Source organism: Python bivittatus, unplaced genomic scaffold (genome assembly GCF_059951505.1).
Source record: "Python bivittatus isolate LINGU-HERP-01145 unplaced genomic scaffold, Pbiv_v1 ctg000430_np1212, whole genome shotgun sequence".
NCBI lineage: Eukaryota > Metazoa > Chordata > Lepidosauria > Squamata > Pythonidae > Python > Python bivittatus.
Window position 1 is genome coordinate 1,692,343 of NW_028277071.1, and position 23,944 is coordinate 1,716,286.

The 23,944-nt window shown below is 40.8% G+C and overlaps 1 protein-coding gene across 7 annotated transcripts; it reads left to right on the forward strand.

Annotated features, from left to right (window-relative positions):
* The first annotated feature begins 342 nt into the window (after nt 1-342).
* LOC103052306 (alpha-2,8-sialyltransferase 8F-like) lies at nt 343-22,183 on the forward strand. Of its 7 annotated transcripts, XM_088144199.1 has the most exons (11): nt 343-667; nt 3,434-3,537; nt 5,393-5,847; nt 6,390-6,526; nt 8,703-8,891; nt 10,973-11,047; nt 13,494-13,619; nt 14,612-14,756; nt 15,636-15,748; nt 18,069-18,155; nt 19,468-22,183. In XM_088144199.1, the coding sequence occupies exons 5-11, from the start codon at nt 8,797-8,799 to the stop codon at nt 19,928-19,930; spliced, it is 1,104 nt and encodes a 367-aa protein (XP_088000325.1). In that variant the 5' UTR covers nt 343-667; nt 3,434-3,537; nt 5,393-5,847; nt 6,390-6,526; nt 8,703-8,796; the 3' UTR covers nt 19,931-22,183. The 7 variants fall into 7 exon arrangements, with proteins under 7 accessions (XP_088000325.1, XP_088000324.1, XP_088000326.1 ...); XM_088144198.1 differs by lacking the exon at nt 3,434-3,537; XM_088144200.1 differs by lacking the exon at nt 3,434-3,537 and having other exon boundaries at nt 6,393-6,526.
* The last annotated feature ends 1,761 nt before the right edge of the window (nt 22,184-23,944 follow it).

The window sequence follows — 23,944 nt, forward strand, 5'->3', positions numbered from 1 at the left end:
ACGAGGATCTTTCAGTGAAGGTCAACAGCCTGAATTTAATGTATTAGCTTGTGCTTCTTTTGTTTGTTTTAATCCCCAGATAGAAAGGATTGGAACGACCATATTTGCATTGCAAAAATCCAGACCAGCAGTTAAAATGTTAGATTTCTCTGAAGCTCTTGGCTTCCATTGGGCGCCGTGTATATTTTGGCAGACCACTACACATTTGCTAAGCAATTTCATTTTTAAATCAGCTTTATTTAACCAGCCACTGTTTGCCTTCCTCCATGACCCCAAAGACTTTATCACTTAACAGTCATAATCCAGGAAAAAAAGTATATTGGATCAAAGAACACATTTATTGTTGGTAAAGTCATCTTTGCCTTTACTGTGGAATCCAAGCAAGTAGAACTGCAGCCAAAAGTGGGTGCAGAATGGGCAGGAAAAGATTTCAGAGGTTTACGTTGTCATCTTCTTGGCTTTGAGAGGTCATAGAAAGCTAAACAGCGATAAGAAAGGAGCAGGTGAAATAGCAGCTGCAGAACCTCAGTGGTGGAGGACAAGTTCAACTCTTGGTCTGTCCATTGAAGTGTTTTTGAAAAGCAGACTGGAAAAGATCTTATCCAAGCTTCTGAAGAGCCAGACTGGGCAATAGATAAGCCTGCATGACCCAAGAGCTGGATTCAACGTAAGGCAGATTTTTACCACTTCACAAATGATGCTTTGCTTACCAGGGTCAACCACCCAACAATAATAATTGTACTAAGTTTGTGTAACATTTCTCCAGCCCTTCAAGTGTGTGTGAGTATTGGGGATTTTGCCTTTGCTGGTGGGAAATTTGGGGAGTTCAAATCCAAACCAGTGGAAGATCAGCAGGTTGTAGAAAGTTTCTCTATGCAGTACTCAATTCATGTCAAGTTGAGCCAGAGATAAAACTGTGCTAAATCTTCAAACCTTGATTCTGTACTATTTCATTTCCAGAATTATTTCATGTTGAATGTTCATCTCTTGATTTTTTGAGGTTCCTTTCCAAGAGCTAACCTAAATCTGGCTGACTGAAAATGAATATTTTTCTTTTAAACTTTTGGCAAGAAGGAACATTTTCTTAACATGGAGTCCTGTTGGTTTTGACCAAAACCATATCAAAGTTCTATCTGCCACCCAGACATCTTTAGAAATAGATAGATAGATAGATAGATAGATGATAGAGAGACAGAGACAAATGTATTTAAACACATACAATGGTATCTGTATAAAAATTTTTGGAATTATAGTTTATTGCAATGCAATTATGAGCCAGCAGTCTTATGTTGCTGCTAATGAAATAAAATACAAGTGGAATTCTAGGCTGCATCCATAAAGCCATAGTTTCCTAATCATTATAGGAAATAAGAAACCCTGTTGAGCCATTACCTGCCACATGAACCACTATCAAGGTTCCAGCTCACATGGATGTAATCTTAGGTAGTGGTAGATATTCTCCTTCAAAGAACTGTGTTATATGCATGAACATCATCTATTCACTCACATCATCAGTAAAACTAGGAAAGGAGCGGGGCTGCTTCTTGTTCCTCATGTGATGGACTGAACATGAGAAAGTAATGTCTGAACAAGCTAGAGTTTCCCCTTCTTTGCTTAGGTCAGATTCTACCCCAAGTATTATGTCTGATTTGGGCCAACATGCTTTTAGAAGTCAGACCAATTGGAAAGGCAGTGAGGATGATCAAGCACTATGAAGACCTATGAAAAAGTTGTTGAGAATGTCTGCAACAAAACTGCAACAAGAACTAACTGTTAATATTAGATGAAATAAAGCCAGACTTCTCATAGCAAGGGTTAATAACGAAGCTAAGGTTTAAACATTTGGATACCTAATGCAAAGGCAAGGTCATTGATGCTTAGAAAAATCAGAGGCAGTAGAAAAAGAGGCTGACAGAAGACAAGGTGACTAGGTACCATCACAGGAGCTTTCAAGAACTCAGAGAAGCAATCACTGATTGACAGTCCTGGCAAAATGATGCTTGTTGGGCCACGAAGAATGGGAAGCAGTGGAGCAACTGAACAACACACACGGGATATTTTGTAGCACAATTTATTTGAAGAAACTATATTATGGCTGATTTTATGTCTGTTCTTGAAGGCGATGTGGAGATAAGGTCCTTTTTAACACTGCCTTCTACGGAAAGATGGCTCTCTACATCATGGTTCTGATGTAATTTCTCAAACTCAGTCTTGACGTAGTGAATTGATTTAACATTCTGTTTAAAGACTTTGTGCAGATTACAGAAAATTTTCATAAGGTTACATTGGTTGATTCAGTTCCTTCTGTTCTCAGGAACCTGTAGTGCATTCATTATGTTCTACTGGAAGTTATGAATGAGGGATTCGATAAACTATTGTCAAGAGGCATTCTAGAGAAGATCCATGACAGCAGCAACTGGATGTTTAAAGTTTTGATTGTGCCATAAAAGCGTTTCCTGAAATTAGATTTTGTATTGATTTGAGAGAAGTCAATAAGGCTGCAGTATCATACAGTGTCAATTTTGTTTAAGATGCAAGGCGTCAAGATTTTTGCCAAATTAGATCCTAATTTTTTTTTTTTTTAAGTTAACTCTTGTGCCAGGATGTAAGCATATGACATACCATGGATGTTATTTCTTTCACAATGTTTTTATTTGATCATCCTAGTACTCTTATACAAAAGTAATGACCTTCATTTAATGGAGCTTTTCTGGCACATGGACAATGCTGGGAAGATTGCTGAAACTTTTGATGAGTTTTGTAAATGATGACAGTTTTTGCAAAGTTTCAGAAACGGGGATTGTCTTGAACAAAAATGAGACTCATTTGGGGCCTCATGAAATTCTCATTTTACAGCCTGTCAGCACTGGGCAACTTAAATGTTCTTTATCCTTTTTCTTTTTAGCAATTTATTTATTTACAGTGTTTACCATATGCTCCCATCTTGGAGGACGTAGCATACATAGCATATGGCAACACATAACAAAAGAATAATAACATCTAAAAATTAAATATAGAGGATGAACAACTCCACTCAGGACTATTATGGGTCAAAGGTTTGCTAATAAATAGTACACCCTTGGCTTCTGTGTGGAATATTAACTAGATAGGAGCTGTGTGTACTTCCAGAGAAAGCACGTCAGTCATCTATCCCATATCCCATGAACCTCGCAAAGAGGGGAACTTCCAAGAGGGCCTCTTTAGATGATAACCTTTGGCTGTCTTATGAAACTAGTCCCCAACAATTCAGGTATTTCAGAATCAGTTTAATTATTAGCTCAAAAACAGTATTGAGCAGTGGATTCTGCATTTAATCATTTTAAGGTGGACTGATTCAGGAACTTTGGTTGTTTTTTGTTAGCTTGAAGTCCTGCTGTTCTTCCAAAAACTCAAGGCAACTTCCATGGTGATCTTCTTTTTCTCTTTGCAACAGCAACTCTGCAAGGATAGGTTGACCATCCTGACTTTTGTGATGACCGAAGGTAGACCTCTAGGATGTGCCAACTTACGACAGAAGTCATCAAACCTGAAGCCAATGTTAGTTTTCCACTTTCTGCCCTGAGCAGAAATATTCACAAACCAAATATGCAACTTTGGTGTGTGTATGGGCTGTAGATCGCATAATATTTATGAGGGGGTGCTGATTTGTATTGAGTGCCAGGGATAAGAAGAAGAATCTGGAACCTTCCATTCCCACTCTAGACATGCTGAATCTCTATGGTACCATGCTACTCCAGAAGCAATTTGGCAATTTCTGGAAGTAAATCCTCTGAACTAGAAATGGTTTGAGGTACCCTGGAGATGGGTTTGGGAACCAGACCATCTCTGGAATACCATGAACCAGTTCTGGGCCAGAGGATTTCTTTCAGAAAACTGCCAGATCTCCTTAGAACAGTGCAGTGTGCTGGACAGTTGCCATGGTCTGGAAGTAGAACAGAATGTTAGAGAGTTCTCCGGAATGTTCCATTCTTGTATCACTGTGTTCTGCATATCCCTACTGAGGATTAAGCACAAACTACACCCACTACATACACCTATTTCAACCACAAAGAGGCATTGCTTCTATCTACATATTCAATTTGTCATTAGAACCAGAAGTTGTTATCCTGATATATAGATATAGATATAGATACATAGATATAGATATAGATAAAATTGAATCTGAGAATTACTCATTTCCTTCTCTTAGAGGTTCATTAGTGTATCCTTATGTTCAGTGAGTCGTTGATCCTTGCCTATTTTCTTTTCAGGCTGTCTCACTCAAGGAACTATATCTAATCAAAAGATCCTCCTTTGATCACACATGACATTATTCATTCCAATAAATGGCTATTGGGACACCCTGTTGAACTAGCCCTTTTTAGTTTATTTATTTGACAAATTTATATTTTATCATTTTGTTGCTCCAGTATAGAATTGTTATCCCTATTCTAAGGTACATCAACCTGGGTCTTTGCTCATGAGAGCCATCAAAAGAATGTGAGTAAAACTTTGCACAAAGTTTTGCTGGCCAAATATAGACTAAGATGTGAATGTTATATCAAGAATTGTGCTTTAATTTGAGATTCAATTGTCATGTCCTTTTGAAATCCCATCTCATCCTAGGGCTAACTGGGTATCACTATTGTGGGAACTGTAAAATACCTTCTGTGTTTACTGACTATTATCTGGATATATTTAAATTACCTCTCTTTACAGGCTGTTGCTAATCTTTGAGAGATATTTTAGTTCTTCCGGTTATCCTTTGGAGGTTGTTATTGATAATGCTCAACATTCCTAAATGTGTCAGGTTAAAAGAGCATCCAATGTTTTTTCATATTGTCCAAGGAGTAATGGAAATGGCTTGATTGATAATTGAAGAAAGGTTCATGGGGCATCCACAGTGAAGGAAAGAACAGGAAGAGAGTGTTGCCAAAGATTATATTGCTGTCTATGTCTCATATGACATCAGAAGCAACACTAGCTTGACTGTTTTCTGATGTAATAATCACACTAAACTTCTGGTTTCTTGTGCCCTAGCCCTAACCCTAATTGTAGATCTCTATCTATCTATCTATCTGTCTGTCTGTCTGTCTATCTATCTATCTATCAATCAATCAATCAATCAATCAATCATCAAATTTATATAGCCACCCATCTCACAAATGTGACCTTGGATGGCGTACAATAAAACAAAACAATAAAAACACATCTTAAATAACCATCAAAAACAATATGATTTATCTATTAGAGAAACTTACCAACTGTCTTGGTTCAGGATGAAGTAGTATGCAGACATTAAGCATAAGGCTAAGGGACACATTTCCAGATTTGGAGATCAGTGAGTTGGCAATAAGGCTATGAGTAATAAATTTCAGCCTACTCAATAATAATTCTTTGACCTTACCTACAGTGAAAATAGACATCTTTGGATTTGGAGTTCTGAAACATGCACAAAGTCCACCAGAACCTGACCTGTGAGAATTAAACTAAACAGGGATGCAATAGAAATAACTAACATTTGCTCAGCTTCAAGGCCATGAAGACATCACTTCAACAAGTCCATTGAAACATAGCAGGAAGAACGGGTCTGAATGGCCTTGAAGTGTAAGGGAATTTGTATTCTGATTCTGACAATCAACATGTTCATACAACTTCATCCTAGTTTGCAATAAAGATTCTTCACTAGCCATGATGAGTGTTGGTGAACCTTAAGCTGAATTCATCCTAGGAGTCTAGCCAAGCTACACAAAGTGGGGTATCTGTGAATACAGATTTACCAGGAATCCTGACCACCTTTCCTCAGATCTTAGACGATGACTTCCTCCACCACACAAAAATATGGACTCAGAGGAGAAAAGCAGTAAGGTATCCGCTGAGAAATTGATATGGGGCCTGTTCGAGAGAAACCTACTAGAAATGGATGAACTGTGACAAGACTTTCTAAACTGAAGGGTGTGGTTGCACAGATGCTATTATAAGGCCTAGAGAATGTAGGTTTGGGTGTTGTGAGAAGGACTCTGGAGTTATTTTTTAGTGAACAGACAGGGGTGCAATTGTTTCTATCGATGCTTGCATGCATCATGGAAATAATAATTTCCAAATATTTGTTCACTGCCCAGCTGGCAATTAACCAGAAAGGGGTAGGAAAACAACCGGTATTTATTTATTTATTTATTTATTTATTTATTTATTTATTTATACTGAGGATTTTACATAAAGTAAGAAGCAAATCTAAAAATAAGAAAGAAAGAAAGAAAGAAAGAGAGAGAGAGAGAGAGAGAGAGAAAGAAAGAAAGAAAGAAAGAAAGAAAGAAAGAAAGAAAGAAAGAAAGAAAGAAAGAAAGAAAGAAAGAAAGAAAAAGAAAGCTCACGTTATGAAATAAAACAACTTCCGTCCTTCTCTTCAGCAGATATTAACAAACCTTTCGTCACAACCTCACCAGCCAACGGGCTGAATCAGAGAGCCCTCGCGCGAAGGAACCCAAACTTTTACGCCAAGGAATACACAAACACAATTGCAGCACAGTTTCCACGGTGAAACCAGGTTAGCGCCAAAAGTAACAGTTTTTGCAACTAACCTTTAGGTTCCAAGGTTCTCCCAACTGGCAGAACTTACTTGTCCCCTGACTTAATACTCCTCTGTCTAGAATCCGCCTAAATGACCCCATCTTTGAATTCTTTAGCACAGGTTCCAGCGAGCTTTGTAGGGAAGACGGGAAGAGAAGGTGAGCAAGATGGAGGGCTGGTCACTGGTACACGTGATTGCAGTAAAGGAGGGTCCTGGTGGTTTTCTGCACTACAGCAGCTCTTTGAACTGTGGGGGAGCGCGCCTGAAAGCCATAAGGGGTGCCCGGATGACAGTCGTCACACACACACACACACACACACACACCCCTGCCCTGGAGGGCACCCGTGCCACGCCCCAAACCCCGCTGGGCATATCTCAGAAAGGGCTACCGACCCACCCCGCTTCCAGACCCAGCCAGGTCTTGGTGACACATGCCAGGCCGGCCCTCTCGATAACGATGAATTGCTACTGAGGGAGGCCTTTAATAAGACCAGCCTGGCATTCAGTGGCAGAGTCTGTCCATGGATGAAGGAAAGAAAGAAGCAGGCCATTTTCAAGGTCTCCATTCGCGGAATTTTTGCTGGATCCGCTGATTCATTCCCTCACCCCTCTCCCTTGGTGCGGGCCAAAATAACCGCATGCTCGGAGTCTTATTTAAATGTATCCACCATACAGATAGGTTGGTACTGATAGTATCTGCTGACATGGTGGAAGGGTTCTCATCTGTAGTTTTGCATTATTGGGGCTGTTTCTATTTTCCTCTCCTTGCTGGGCTAACGTGACGGCCTCACCTTTCAAGACTCAGAATAATAGGGTTTTATGGCAGCCTGCAGAGAGGCAGAAAAATAGAATAAAATATAGAAGTGGAATAAAACCTGCTTCCAGATCACATAGCTTAGCTCAGTGTTGTCCAAACCTGGCCACTTTAAGAGGAGTGGACTTCAGCTCCCAGAATTCCCCAGCCAGCCATGGCTGGCTGGGGAATTCTGGGAGTTGAAGTCCACTCCTCTTAAAGTGGCCAGGTTTGGACAACACTGGCTTAACTGATTATGCACCATCAAGTTGGGGCCAACTCTTAGTGACTCCACGGATCGACCTTCTTTAGGGTGAAATATAACTCTGTTCCGAACGTTTTTCTTTTAATATAATTTTTATTGAATAACCTTTTAACAAAGTAAAAGCAACGCCAAGATTAGAAAAGAAACAAAGAAAATAAAAAGAATAGTGAATAAGTAAGAAAGAACACAGAAAAAGAAAAAGAAAGAAAAAAGAAGAAAAGATGATAAAGGTGGCTTCTGGTCTTTTTGACAGCGGTTATAAATGCATTTATATTTTACCCTCTCTAAGATTATATCATAATTTCCTTCTTCCATCAGCTACCCTTTCTTATCATCAGACCCATAAGTCACATAAGTCATTTTTTTCTTTTTTCAGCAAAAAGTCCATAAGGGTTTTCCAATCACTAATAAATGTAATCGTTGATCTTTCTCTAAGCAAACCAGTTAATTTTGTCATCTCTGCTAGTTCTGTCTTTTTCACCAACCATTCCCCCAATGTGGGTATATCAGAGTCTTTCCATTTTTGTACATATAGGAGTCTCACAGCTGTAATCATATGTAAACATAGTTTTCTGTGGCTCTTTTCTATTCTGAACTTTTTTCTTAATGCAGCTGGACTTGCTCTTGTTTCTTTCTTCTGCTTATTGTGACATTAAGCTGTGGAGGTTTGGTTATCAACTGGTAGTGTACCTGGTGTTGGTTAAATTGCAAGGACAATCAGCGGGATATGACTGTTGACCACACCTGTCTTGTGCGGTTTTTCCAACGAAATGTGTGAGTTGTCTCTTAGAAACATAGCTCTGAGATGGACAGCTTTAAACCAGATTACATTCTTCTGTTGATAGGAATACATGGGAGAGCAGAGAAGAGTTTCTCTCAACAACCCTTATCTTTGATTAACAGAAATTTTCTGTGTCATTTGGGTATAATTCTTGTTTCTTCAAAGGGCCTAATTTCCTGAGAGAAAGAAGTAAAGATCACGGTGTGTAGCGCAGACTTCATAGCAAAATTAATCCTTTTCTTTTCTTTTCTTTTCTTTTCTTTTCTTTTCTTTTCTTTTCTTTTCTTTTCTTTTCTTTTCTTTTCATGAACAGAAACTGTGGTAGCTGCTCAAGAGATCTGAAGGGGACAGGAAGAAGAAGGAAGGCAACAGGAGGCTGAAAACTTCTGAAATCAATTCCCTGTACCATGTTCTTGAACTTATGGCTGACAAGGCGGAAATCAGCAGCGTGCCTCACCTTACTGATCGGTGTCACTCTTCTGCTGTGGAAGAAGCACATAGAGTGAGTAATGAGTCTGGATTTCTTTGATTGAGGCGGATTGTCTGGGTTACACACAATGTGCTAGGCCAGAAAGTAGCATCTTTAAAAAAAAAATTTTTTTAATTAGACATTTTCAGTGTAGTAAAATATACAGAACTGTTAGAAAGAAAGCTTACGAGGTTCCGAGCTGGGAATAAACACGCAGGCGGTGGCTTGAAGGAGAGAAAATACTTTATTTCTAAGAGCCAGATACATGAAACGATCAGCTGTTGGGCGGCTGCGCCCAGGGTTTCCCCAGGAGTCCCTTTCGTAGGGAAGATCCTACTGTTCCTGAAAGGTGGGAAGGAATGCCTGCCCGGTAGGAATCCTTAGGAAAGGTGATTAGCCGGGGTTCCAAGAGAGAGGCAAGATCTTGGGAAGGGAGCGGTCTGAGGCCCTACTGAGCAGGGGTTTCCAGTGTTTGCCTCATCGGGTATTGTCTCATAGGAATGAAAAATATTTGGGGAAGAAATATTTTTATGATTCGATTTTTTGGATTTAAGGAAAGTTGGCCCTTCCTGCCAGGACTTTGGTTATTTTATTTTGGGCCAGGGTGGAGGACTCTTGATTCTTCCTGCTATGCTTTTAAATCTTTTTAGATGAGCCCATTCTTACCATAATTTAATCACATGCCTTGATTGCTGTTAAGACAAACAGTGGTACGGTGAGACAAATGGGAAGCTTTGACTTCCTGCTGACATGTGGGGGGGGGGGATTTGATGTCCTTCTCACAAAACAAGCAAGAACAAAGATAGAAAATAAGAAATAGAGAAACAAGAAATATGTTTTTAAAAAAAGAAAAAAACCCCATACAATTGTGCCTTCTGCCCTTCTTTCTATCGAGTAATTATCATCTTAAACATTTCCCCAACCTCTTGGTATCATTTTTAATCCCCAAATCCTGAAATCATCCATTCATTTTTTTCTTCTTTCAGCAAAGAGTCCATATAAGGGTTCCAGTAGTTTAAAAAAGTCTTTATCATTTTTTTCCTCTGACCAAAGTGGTCAGCTTCACCATTTCTACAAGTTCAGTTAATTTTATGATCCCAGTTTCCATTGTACGCATTTCATTGCTTTTCCAACTTTTTGCATGCAGTAATCTTGCCACAAGAAAGTGGTATCTGATGTTTGGCTCTGAGCGAGTTTTGTGAACCTTAAGCACTGCTATTTGAGGTAGACCAGGTCAGAAAACACGGTCCAGAAGAAATACTGAAATTATACTTTATTGATGTGGGCTATAGTAACAGGCTCTAGTAGAAGATTGCTTGCTTGCAGACATTTCATTACCCAGTTAGGTAACATCATCAGAGTTAGTGGGTGTGGGGCTTGTTCCTCACACCCACTTGCACTGATGATGTTACCTAACTGGGTAATGAAATGTCTGCAAGGAACCAACCCAGCTCAGAGAGCACCAAGAACTCTATAGTAACAGAATCTTGAAAGCCTGATGGTGTTTTCCCTCCCTTGTATACAAAAGTCAAGTTAGAACCAGTTTAAGGTCATAACATAGCATTTTCTTGTTTTCCCAGGCTTAAATCATGTTTTGCTAACTGTCACATTCCTCCTCTAAGATCATCTCTGTGGTTCTCTACAACACCTTAGGACTTTGCAGGAATCCTGCTCTTGAGCTTTATCCAATAAGCCAGGCTTAAAAAAAGCATGGCTTAGCTCCATAGGTGAACTTAATCTTTACATGCTGTGGTTCCAAGAGGAACTCAGATAAATGGCCAAAAACATCAGAAATACAATATTAATATAAGGGTTCAAGTTCTGTTGTTTGAGGTATAGCATATATCAGCTCAGATTCTCCATCCAAGGGTAGTTTGGAGGGTTTGCTTGTCCTTTGAGGCAAATTCTTCCCCATCTGAGGAGCCGTCCTTGGCTAGATCAAAAAGGCATCTACCTGCAGAGGAATCCTTATTTAGGGATTAGGGTCAGCCTTGAAAATCTGCTTTTAAAACTTCAGGAGCTGTTTAAACAACAGGAAAGACAAGGGGAATGGGTGAGTGGTGCGTTCATCAAAGCATACAATTCAATTAACCCCTTTCCTCTCTCCTTTCTAGAAAACAGCAGTTAGAAAAAATACTGAAATGTCAGAAACTGAATCAGTTTTTTAAAACAATGGATTTCTTAGGAAGGTGAGTTTGGTGGGTGAAGGTTCCCAGCCCAAATGGTTGATTGCCTAAAAATATACAAGAGATGTTAAGCTCTGTGGCTGCTTCCCCATTAGTGACTTGTGGTGTCTTCACAGCGTCTACCGACCATCACTAAAGTCATGTAAAGCCTGTCTCATTACAGCTGCTTTGCTAAAACAGTGTTTGGATAAATCTAGAAAATTCTGTAAGTCGGTAGGGGGAAATTGACTCACACCTCAACTGAATCGACATATGTGAAAACAATGGCCTCTATAACAAGCCGTGGAGTTGCAGAAATGACACTGTGGCCTGAGTGTGTATAATTGTGATGTAAATCCTGCCCTTGTATGCTTGAATTCTGATGGCTGACACCAATGCACAAGTTATAGTATTTGTGTCATGGCATTATAACTTACCTTTTGTTGGTTGTGCCCCGCCTCCACCCCCCCCCCCAACAGGTATCCTGAATATCTTTTTACTTTGGCTGTGGATCGGTTAATTATGGCTGGAGATTTTAATAAAGTTTTAGAGTAGTGTTTTTCAAACTTGGCAACTTTAAGATGTGTGGACTTCAACTCCCAGAATTCCCCAGTCAGCTACACTGTTTTAGAGCCTTAATTAAGCTGCAGTAATCCCCCATCCAAATACATGGGAAGTATTTCAAGCTTGTTCATTGGAGTATAATTTGGTGATACGTGGGAACTTTTAACTTGTTCACAGCAGACCTGTAATGAATGAGATTATTTGTTTAGTATCTCGACCCTTAATTGAACAAATTAAGAAATGTAATATAGGCTCAGTTGCTATATCTGATCATGGCCCAGAACACTGTCGGTTACTACAAGTAAATGTCATCCCGTTTCTCCAAGATGGTATTAAATACAACATTATTTAAGAATCTATTTTTTTATTAAACAGAAGCAACATGAGTTTCAGTTGTTTTCTATAAAGAAGTATGCCTTGAGCAATTGTACTTTAGGATGCCTTAAAGGCATGGTTATATTACCACTTATGCTTCATGGAAAAATTAAAAAAAGAAAACCAAGAAAAATTGGGGGGGGGAAAGTTAAGGAACTTTACCAAATGACCTCCACTAGAATTATATAAAGGTTTTATGAATCTAAATAGAATTCTCTACAGGTAGTCCTCACTTAATGACCACAATAGGGACCAGAAAGTTTGTTATTAAGCAGGGTGATTGTTAAGTGAGTCGCACCCGATTTTATGACCTTTTTTATAGTGGTCACTAAGTGAATCACAACAGCTGTTAAGCAAATCATGTGGTCGTTAAGCGAATCATGCAGTTCCCCATTGATTTTGCTTGCTGGAACCCAACTGGGAAGGTCACAAATGGCGATCACATGACCAGGAATGCTGCAGCCATTGCAAATGCAAGCTGGTTGCTAAGCATCCAGATCATGATCATGTGACCACAGGGTGCTGTGATGGTTGTAAGTGCAAAGAACAGCTGTAAGTCCCTTTGTTCAGCCCCACTGTAACTTCAAATGGTCACTAAATGAATGGCTGTTAAGTGAGGACTACCTGTATTTATTTTCTATCAAGATGTCTTGTGGAACTTGTTAAGGTTGTCCTTTCTCCTTTAATTTAATTTGATAATAGAGTAATTGAGTTTTATCAGACAAATGGAAGATATTTTGGGTATAAACAGGAAGAGTGGGATTGAACACAAACTATTACTATATGGCGATAATATGCTTCGTTGTTAATGATATACGTTCTGTACCAAATCTTACATTATGCAATGGTCTGGTAAATGTTCAGGTTACTCAGTTAAGTCCCATAAACTTCCTGTAGGTCAGAGAAAGGGGTCAAAAAAGTCAAGATGGTGGCTGCAGCCATGTAATTAAACCAATTGACAGTTGTCTTTGCCACATGTTTGTAAGTCTTTCCCCATTTCATCCAAGTATGACTGACAAAAAATATCTCTTTTCTCCCTATAACAAAATTAAATAGTTCACCAGCAATTTCATTCCTGTCCCCTTGCTGCTTCTGTACTATAATCCCAACAAAAGAGCTTTGAATGGTGACCAGATGTTTGAATGAAGTTTGATAGAGAATCAATCAATAGATAGAATGGAAGTCTGAAAGAATGAACTCTTTCTATACATTGTCCGAGAAGGAGCCTCCTCTAGGGAGGGAGAAAAACTTGGAAATTTCAGATTAATGCCACACTTGTGCTTGTGTGTATGATAAAATGAGATCAGTTCCTTCCCTTTACATATTTTAATACTCCCCCCCCGCCTTTGCCTTCCTCTTATTTCATGAGACCAAGATGCTTAGAAACTTGTAGGTGACTATGTTGGGATTTCAGGACTGGTTTGGAGACGCTAGATCCCAAATGCATTACCACTCTGCCTTGCCTGGGAAAGCATGTCCCATTGGAAGAATGCTAGGAGAATGTTTTTTCATCTCTCTGTCTTACTGATAGTAACGAGAATCGGGTCCCATTATCTGAAAGCTGGAAATACTTAATGGACAAGGGACTAATGACACAGCTGACACTCATTCAGGAATGCCCTTGGGAACCCAATGCTACAGCCGTGATGGAATATAGGTAAGAATGTTATCGACTCACCTGAATCACCTGTTCCAAAAGGTATCTGTTTGTGTGGTCGTCTATTAATTTAACCATAGGACAGCTTTATTATTAATAGAATGATGATGATGATGAATTAAATTCATTATGGCCACCCACTCCCAAAGATTCTTATAAAAGTTTCCTCATCATATTTCAGAAGCAGTCTCTCTGCACCCATCCAAATTCATAATGCTGGTTCATTTAGGAAGCTGAACCAACTTGTTTCTGGTTCAATCCTGGTTTATGGGAGCCTGGAGCGAAGCTGAGTTTTTATCTCCTTTGCAGTGCTGTAGTTCTGCAAAGCTTGTGGGCCTATTTTCCCACTGATGGGAGCTCTTCCCCTATCCAGCTTAAGGGTCTTGTTCCTGGGGCTGGTATATAGAATCGGTCTCACTCCAGCCCCTGCAGCAACACATAGGTGTGGTTATAAGTCTTGGGAAAAGGGCCAGGTTGCAAAAATGCCACAATTCTAAGAGGCTTTTAAAGAAGGAAAGGTGGCTTTGCATCCAGAGATCTGCCCCTCGCAGCAATCAGTCAGATTGAGAAACAGACAAACAAACAGCTAGGCAGCAAGCTATCAGACGGCGGAGAGGTGGGCAGACCAGCAATTTATCTTATTTCCTTTCTGTGTGAAGTGGGGAGATTCTTGTTGTTCCACAACTGGTGGCTGCTCAGAGTGGGGTACTGATTAAACAATGTTCTTTGCACACTCAAGTTGTCAGTGAAAGGTACATGGATTGGTTCACAGAGTGTCCTGCAAGTTCTCAGCATTCCCAGGCCTGCAGAAGGAAAAGCAACCACAGGCCACTTTTAAACTGTTTTGTGAGAGATCAGAGATCCTTTCAGACAGACCAGAGTTGGAATGGAGTTGGTCCCTCACATTACTTGGTTTATTTTCATCCTTTCCATTGCTTTCAGGAGAATAAACGATCCTTTTCAAATTAACCCCTATTGCTACCTTCTTTCAGGGCAGAATTAGGAGAGTGCTGCAATGCTTCCTACTTGCTGGTGGGAACCAAGGAAAATACACCGCTGGGATCAACAATACATTTAGATGGTCACCGAAGGAAAAATATCACTGCGTATTCTGAGCTGGTAAATCTGCTTTCAGAAGTAAGAGAATTTGTATTTTGCTTTTGGTGGGAGGGAAACACCAGGCGGGGAGGTGGTGCAAATCTATAAAGACATCTTACTTGTGGTCAGGTCTTTTGTCCCTGAGGTCAGCAGGTCTGGGTGCCTGTTTGCTAAGGTGGGGGATAGAGACAAGGTAGGGATCTAGCCGTTATACAAACTTCTCCCTCTGCAAGCTCCTGGATCTTGGGAGTTCATGATCTCATGGCAGCCATGGGGTTGTCCCAGGTGACCTTGGGCTTTACACAGACATTTGGTTTTACACTGGACCTTGTGTTCACCTCTGAATAATTGGTTAGCCACCTGGACATGAAGGTAATATTTTCAAAACTTAAATCTACATTTTGTATTTTCCCAATGATCAACTTTGAGTTTTAATCCTTTGATTCAGAGCCTTCCCAGATTAGAACTCTGTCTAACGTGGTACAAAGATACAGCTGGATTAACATTATGATCCTCGCATTTACAGTGTTGTTTTCCATCTACATCAATAGCTGGGAAAAACTGTGGTGCTTGCTAAATGGCCAATAAACTCTTATCTTTTCTTTTGCAGCTTGTGGGATTGCAATTTCCTAGATAGGTTTGACCACATGCCCCTCTTATTGTTATTTGAGTGACCTTATATATCAAATGCAATATTTCATTGTTTGCGTACAGTGGGTCAAATCCCAGGTCACTTGCCTTTGGAGAAATGTAATGAAATAAACTGATTTCAGTGAATCCTTGCTAAAGGATTGCCATGAGTTTACTTGAAGAATAAATTAAGGTCCAACTTATTAAAATGGTTGTAATCAGCTGTCTACACATGCATTTTTAACCCCTTTTCCTTCCTGACCCATTTCACTCTCACAACACCTTTAGAGATCCCCTCTGGCGGGTTTCCAGTATAACAAATGTGCCCTCATTGGCAATGGTGGAATCCTACGACACAGCAGCTGTGGACAAGAAATCGACCAGGCTGATCTTATCATCAGGTAACTCTTTCTTTCTTTGAGAACTAAGGCTAAAGGGGGTGGGATTGTAAGCAATATTGGAAGCCTTTACGTCCTCGGTTTATCAAGGTGACTTATTTTATTTATGTATTTATTTATTTATTAATCAAATTTATACGCTGTCCATCTCACTATATAAGTGACTCTAGGCGGCTTACAAGTAAGAAGCATAAAAACAGCTTAAAAAGTACAAAGCAAAGTTAAAAGATGGGGAGAGCATCCTCACCCACATTGGATCTCCCAGTGCTAGGAGCCCCCATCAGATCCCCAAGCTAATCAGCAGAGCCAGGTCTTAAGGCTTTTCTGGAAGGCCCACAGAGTGGAGGCCAACCTCACCTCAGGGGGAAAGATATTGTACAGGGGAGGGGCAATGGCAGAAAAGGCCTGGACTCCGCCAGTCAAAATTCTCTAGCCGAGGGGGTCTGCAACATGCCCTTTCTGCCAGACTGGGTGGGACGAGCTGATGTGACCAGGACAACACAGTTCCTCAGGTAACCTGGGCCCATGCCATGAAGGGCTTCAAAGGTCATAACCAACACCTTCAGTTGGACCCAGAAGCAAACTGGCACCCAATGCAGCTCACACAGCAGAGGTGTTACATGCACAGCCCTAGGGGCGCCCATAACTGCCCGTGTTGCTGCATTCTTCTTTTCTTTCTCATTTCCCATCTTTCTTCTCCATCTTTTTTTTCTCTCCTCCTCCTTCCCCCTCTCCCTCCCTGTGCCCTCTCCTCTTCTCTCCTTCTGCTTTCCTCTTCCCCTCCCCTTTCCCCTCTCCTCCTCCCTCTCTCCTCCACCTCCACTTCCTCCTCCTCCCTCTTTTCCTTCTTCTCCCTCTCCTCCTCCTCCTCTCCTTCTTCTTCCTCTTCCTCTCCTTCCCTTTCCCTTCTACTCTCTTCTTTCCTTCTCCTTTTTCTCCTTCATTGCTTTTCCCCAGTCACTTCATCCTTGGATGCTACAGAGGGACTTCACTTCTTCCCTGTGGGGATGGGTAACATTGAACACTTAAAATACCTATCCTGACAAGCAAATACATTCCTATTACAGGTAGTCCTCATTTAGCAACCACAATTGGGACTGGCAACTCAGTTGTTAAACAAAGTGGTTGATAAGTGAAACTGCAACTGTGCTTACGATCTTACTTCAGCTTTCCTTTCCTTTACTGATCTGTGAAGGTTATAAATGCAAGGATGGGTCGTAAAGTTACTTTTTCATCACCATCGTAACTGTGAATGGTCACTAAATGAGGCAGTCATTAAATGAGGACTACCTGTACGTACCACAAACAATACCCCCCAAAAAATCAAGAGTTCAGGACATGGAAGGATGGATTTAAATTACAAGAAGGCAGATTCTGAGTAAATGTTGGGGAAAACTTCCTAACGTTAAGAGCAGTTCAAGAATAGAACCAATTACTTAGGGAGGTGGCTGAAATGGTCCTTTCCAACACTCCATGTATATTCAGAATTGCTTCCCTGTTTCTACCCCCATCTGTTGCTTTACAGTACTTGGTGATTTTTCTCTTTAGCCTTTTATTTTAAGGTCACCTTGGGATTTTGGCCCCTTTAGTTAATTTGTTCTTGCTTTTTTGAGGGTTTCACATTCTTGAATCAGCCCCAAACTAGTCCCTCTTTTCTGTTGGGCAAGGGGGCTTTAATTTCTAGTACTTTTGCAGTTAAAACAATAGCTTATTTTGGAATATTATGGTCATAAAACTTCCTCTCAGTCTGATAAAAACAGGGGTTGGATGGAAGGCATATCCAAAGAAAGTGGCAAAGAAGAAGCTATTTCTTTTTTATAAACTTTATTAAATTTCAATAAAGAATAAAATATAAGAAAATTAAGAGAAGGAAAAGAAGAGAGAGAAAAGATCAGAAAAGAAATACAAGAAGAGAAAAAGTAGGAAAAGAAAGAGATAACTTCTGACTTCTGACTAACTGTAATGTTTAAAATGATACAAAATAAATATATATCAATAAAAGATATAAGAAAAAGTAATACAAATTATTTCTATCATTATAAAGTATATCAATCATCAAACCCTAAAATTAAAGTGTCAAGGAAGCTATTTCTTCAAGAGATGCCACTTTCAGAAAATTGTACTGTCTGGATCTGGACTGAACAGGTGGACAGGTCTGAAACAAGATCAAGAGTTAGCACAAAGAATTTCAGAAGGTGAGGTTCTGGCAATAACAATGCCCAAACCGAACCTACCCATTTCCCCTGTTTTGCACTTTTAAATAACAGTAATGGATTGGTTTGAGATTAATCTGTGTGCCTGTTTTGCATTCTCTCCCCACCAGATTTAATCTGCCTCCTATGAATTATACCGAAGATGTGGGAACCAAGACAAGCCTAGTGACCATCAACCCCAGTATTTTGAATAATAAGTAAGGAGATCGTGGGGTGGATAGCAACAATGATCCACTACAACTCAGTCTGTGAATTGAGGAATGTGGCCACTCTGAACTTCTAAGAAACACATAACCCATAATTTTTCATGTATACTGATCCCTTTTGAGAAGGACCTCTACATGGGAATATACTGTATACTGGACCAGTTTCTTGGGTTTGGGTTTAGTGTATTATGTGGATCCAGTAACTGAGGCTTGTATCAAGTTTCCTTCGAGCTGAGCTCAACTGCTGGTGACTTCATGGACATGTCCCTGCAGTTTTCTTGGCTACAGTCTGGAAGTGGTTTACCATTGCCTTCCTCTGGAATGTTTCTCCAGATTCTCATTTCTGATTCTCATTTCCTGATTATCCCCAGTCCAAGGATTAGGCATTTATTTAGCTTTTAGAGATCAGCTGAGGTCACCAACTATAATTCAGTCCTGGTAGCTAGAGGTGGCAAAGATTGAACCAGAGACCTAATTAATAAGCAGGCATTGTCCCAGTAACCCAGTACCTTAGCTTCCAAACTTGTGGCATCAGGAAGGAGGACACTGGGCAGGGACATATGGAAATGAAGAGAAAATGTGGTGCAAAGAGAAGTTTTCATTGGAGACAGAGACAGAAATTATGGCAGCAAGTCACAGGAAACTTTGATGGTAGATCCCTTTAGTGAAGATGAAGGAGGGACTTTACCTATTGCCTGGTCAAATTCCCACCCCTTCTCCAAACCTATCTGTATTTATATACAGGATGCAGAAGATAGCCACATGGGGTTTGCACAACTTGCTAGATTTGGTTAAAATAGGGATAGGGAATTTGTGGTTCAAGGTATTAGGGGAACACACCCATTGTCTTAGCAGGTTAGGTGAATCAGGCCATCACAATAAAGCTTCACTATAGCGTTTTTGTTTGGTCATAGTTCATTACGTGAACCCAGCAATTGTATGTTGTTAACTTGGGTTTAATGGGTTGTATAAACCAAGGCACTGGATCAACTCTTAGAACCCTGAGTGATTGCTAGCAGATCAGTTTCTGACCCCTCTGGAGTTGAGCAGCAGCATCAACTGCAAAAGCTTTCTCCTCTGTCTTCTCTATTAAGGTCCAATCCTTCTAAAGGAACTCAGACCTGGCTTTGCTGGTTTTCTTACTCTAGAGTTCCTGCCTCCAAGACATAATTTTGCCTCTAGCTTCACTTAATAGAGTTTTGCTAAAAACCAAATAGACTTTTATTTGCCCAAATCTGTTTATTTCACATGCTTTTGATTGTTGAATGTGGTTTTACTTTTCTTTTTCTTTTTTCTTTTGAAGATTTCAAAGCCTGCAGGGTCCACAGAAGCCTTTTCTGGATGCTCTTCAGGCCTATAGAGATGCCCTTTTCCTCATTCCTTCGTTGTCCTTCAGCTCTCATCATGTTCTTGGCTGCCGTGCTGTGTCCATCATGAAAGATTCTGGCCTGACCCACAGGGCTTTCTTCCTCCATCCACACTACCTGGGTGCCATTCGTAAGTATTGGGAACAGAAAGGATTGAAAGAAATCCGCCTGTCAACTGGCTTTCTGTTCATCAGCATAGCTCTGGAGTTCTGTGAGCACATCACTCTCTATGGTTTCTGGCCATTCTCATATGACCTCACTGGTGAACCCCTCAGTCATCACTACTATGATAACATATTGCCAAATGCTGGATTTCACACCATGTCCGAAGAGTTCTTACATTATCTCAATATGTATGCCCAGGGTGTTCTGCGCATACAACTTGGCAAATGCCAGTGAGAGTTGGCAGGTAGGGCAATTTATCCTAGCCCATGGATGAACTGTCCAAAACAAGAACAGCCAGTCTGCAATGCTCAGCAAAGCATGAACATGATAATGAGGGATTTGGTGCCGGCAAGAAAAAAATACTCTGCCAGGGTCCTGCCAAAATATGACTTTGCATACATGATTTTCTTCTAGCATAACAGCAGCTCTTTGTATTCCTACACATCTGATGTGCAGAACAGCAGCCTTCGCAAAACCTGGAAATTAAGGGACATGATGGGGAAACAAATCACTGTTAATGCTTCTAAAAATGAAATGAAGGCATGTTTCATAAATAACTGGCTGAAGTGGAGTCATCTTCCAAAAGTTCTTAGCTGGGAGACCAAGAGTGTTGACAGAGAAAAGTCAGTTACAGGAATGTGGGTGGTTGATTATTACAGCCAATAATTTGTTGGAATATTGTTGGGTCCCCAACATGGTGCCCATAAACACTGCTTGGTGTCTTTGGGGCACTGTGATCTACCTAATGTTTTCATTATTGAACTGGCCATATCACCATGGCAGTTCTTTTCAAATGGGATAATTGTTCCTCAATGCAACTAATAACATCTACAACATGCTCTCAAAATCCCTATAGGGTCCAGCGGCTGATCAAGTGGTCCCTACTTTATTGAATACTAGGCAACCCATGACCTGTTAGGTCATCCTTCTTTCCACATATAATATAGGCTGGTGCCATTTCCCCACCCCTCACAATCCTTCACAGAGCCACGGTGAAGCCACCTCTTCCTTCTCAGCTGACCCATGGAACTGCTTGCCACTTTGTTGGGGGGATGGGGAACAGAGGGAGCTGCAGACCATAAGGAAAACTGCAACCCCACTCCCCATCCTAGTGTGTCCTCAAGGTCCCCCTCCCTCTAGGAGGAAGAGGGTTCACCCATCAACTGCCAGTGCCCCACAGCCACCCCTACCTCACCAGCAGGCATCCAAGTTGCTCCCTTGTCCTTCCCTTGCCATTAAAGAGATTTCAATTTTTGGCCTTGGTTCCAAAGCAGCCAATCGCTGCCCACCTGTTGGGCTTTGCCACCAGCTGACTGGGCACAGGGGCCAGAGGGAGGCAGGAAAGAGGGCAGGAATATGCCCTTCCCATGTTCCCTTGCATCACACAACCTATGGGTTTCTGGGAAGTGTAGTCATAGATCACAATCACAAGACTGTGGCTAACCATGGCAACCCTGCAGTGACCACGACTTTGCTAATAGAACTAGTGTGAAGATCCTTGACATTTCAATTCCATGGGAGTCATGGTTCCCAGATTTTGGGCACATTCTTTAAGTTAGCCCATTTGAGGTATCTTGCTTCAGAAATTGTTGCCCTATGATGCACCGTGACAAAGAGACAAACAGACAGGAGAGTTTTAGTAGTATATAGATAGACTGTATATCTGGGTAAGTGTTATCAATCCATGTTGTCCTGAAGGAGCCCCTGGACTTGACAAAAGGGTATTGATTACTCATGATGTTCCACAGAACATCTCATGGGAGCCAACAAAGCTAAGTCATGGCCAGAAGAAAGGGCTGACTCACTCAACTTGTCCTCACAAAAAGCTTACATCTCTCTGTCTCTCTCATCATCTGTCTCCATCCATCCACAAGTACTTCTGTGGGGCTTCTGTTGGGTTAATCTAAGCAGTCTACACAATAATAGACACATTGCAAGTTATAAAATACAAATGTCATAAATAATTAAACCATCAATCAGCTGTAAATTCATAAAACAACAACCAACAGTGCCTTACACACCCTCAGTATCTGTAGAGAGTAAGGAAGATGACCTTGACAGAGATAGGCCAGATCCGTTACCAAGGCAACGAGGAGGAAAACAGCTTAAGTTCAAAACAAGCAGAAAGTATGGTTAACTGGCTCAGACACCTCCCTAATTCACATGGATATAAGAAGGGGAGGTGGCACGGCACAATCAAACTTGCAAGATTCTGTTATAGTGTGATGGAATGGAATTATGAAGGCCAAGCTCAGGGAGATAAACATTTTCTTAGCTCGCCAGAACCACGTGGGAGGAACAAGGGGATGAGACTGGCACCTCCCTGAGGAATTCACACTGTTGTGGCTGGAGGACTTTGGGAACTGGGGTTTTAGTCTGGGAAGATTGATGTCAGGCCTAGCCCAAGGAACTAATGTTTACTGTATCTCCCTGAGCTTGGCCTTCATAATTCCATTCCATCACATATAGCCACTTTCAATAAAAGCAGTCTTAGCCTTCCTGTTGAGTTGATTCTTGGTCTGGTCTACTTGATGGAGCTGACAGTATCTGCTTAAAACATCCAAATGCTTTTTCAACTCCTAGGTTTTCAGCAGCCTTCTAAATGTTAATGAAGAGGATGCGGTTCCCCTCCTGCTGCACATTGTGGGGGATAGGGATTCTTAGCAAGTACTCTGGGTATGCCTTGGCTGGGCAGATTTTATTTGGAGCAATCTTCTCATTTGCTGATGAGAAGACTTAGAGAAGTCCTGCAAACATGGGCTGCTCTAGGAACCCACTGTTTTATGGTTACGCTGGGGGAAAACCCAAAGTCTGATAAATGGATTATTTGGAAATGTGTCTCTTATCTTCCCAATGTGAATGTGCCTTTAATCTAATTGAACATTTTGGCTATTCATATACATTTGATATATAGCTTATCAAATTATATGAATCAAAACCCCTCACTTTATTTATTTAAATGTATACGTAACTCTACAATGACTCGGCATAATGCACATGCTTATTTAAGTAAGGCATATTTGGTGCAGGTGCACGCTGAAGACTCCAACCAAGCAGATAGAATTATTAATCTGTTCTTCTGGTGATGGAGATGACACTGTCACAAAGATATTTCAGCTCCTCATACAGTTCCAGGACCAGTAAAGAACTGGGGCTGCCAGTGCAACCTTCATGGAAAACATCCCTCACCATGCTACAGTATGCTGCTATTTTATTATATTGATTTTAGACCAACGCACTCTTGTATTGTCATAGGAACTCGGGGGGAGTATTAAGATAGCATCTTTCCTTCTAGGTAACAAGAGTGTTTGTTATTTACTGGTACCATATTTCATATTTAAGTATCTCAGGTACTTGGTGCAGACCAGTGTTTCCCAACTTCCAGAGGTATGGACTTCAACTCCCAGAATTCTCAGCAATCGCCTTTCTGGCTGGGGAATCTTGGGTACTGAAGGCCACACAGCAGGAAGTTGCCAAGGCTGAGAAACACTGGTTTAGACCAAAGTGGGGTGTATTGTTTATATGGTTATGGGCAGGGGAATGAGGACATGACTTCCAAGTGCACAAGTCCCATTTTGATGGTCCCAGATGTTCCCACGTAGAAGCTATATTCAAATATATACTTGCAAAATATAATGTTTGGAGGCTTGAGCAGTCAATGGTGACCCTACCATTAGGCAGACGAAGTAGCCAGCCTAGCAAATCTGGGTGCTCCTCCTCCTCTTCCTCCTTATCATCATCATCATCATCATCATCATCATCATCATCGAACAGCTTGATGAAAACATGAGTGTGAGATTTTCTTCTTCAGGATCAACAAAATATAGTGGATTAGCCCTGTATGTAACATTTAATCAACAGGTCTTCAGCCTTGTATCTTCTGTGGGAACCAGGAGTTAACTGAGTTGAAGTTCAAGAGCAACTGAGTTGGAATCAGATAATTTGTAGGATCGTAATATGTCCTTTGTTCATGGCTGTTGCTGAAACAGATGTGCCAGGACAAAATGCCGCCCAGAGTCACTTGTTGAGATGGGTGGCTATAGAAATCAATCAATCAATCAATCAATCAATCAATCAATCAATCAATCAAACAAACAAATCTTGTGGAAGGATGCCTACATTGAAGTCAAGCCGTCCTTGACTTATGACCACAACTGGGACCGGAATTTCTGTCGCTAAGCGATGCCATCATAAAGCACGACATCATCGCTTAGTGACGACAATCCCAACAGTCCCCGTTGCCGTTGT

What these genes read in the sequence shown, in the direction of transcription:
- LOC103052306 (XM_088144199.1), top strand. Translation starts at nt 8,797, where the DNA reads ATGTTCTTGAACTTATGGCTGACAAGGCGGAAATCAGCAGCGTGCCTC. An exon ending in CAGGCTGATCTTATCATCAG is followed by an intron (nt 15,749 to 18,068) that starts GTAACTCTTTCT and finishes TCTCCCCACCAG; the next exon opens with ATTTAATCTGCCTCCTATGA. An exon ending in CCCAGTATTTTGAATAATAA is followed by an intron (nt 18,156 to 19,467) that starts GTAAGGAGATCG and finishes TTTCTTTTGAAG; the next exon opens with ATTTCAAAGCCTGCAGGGTC.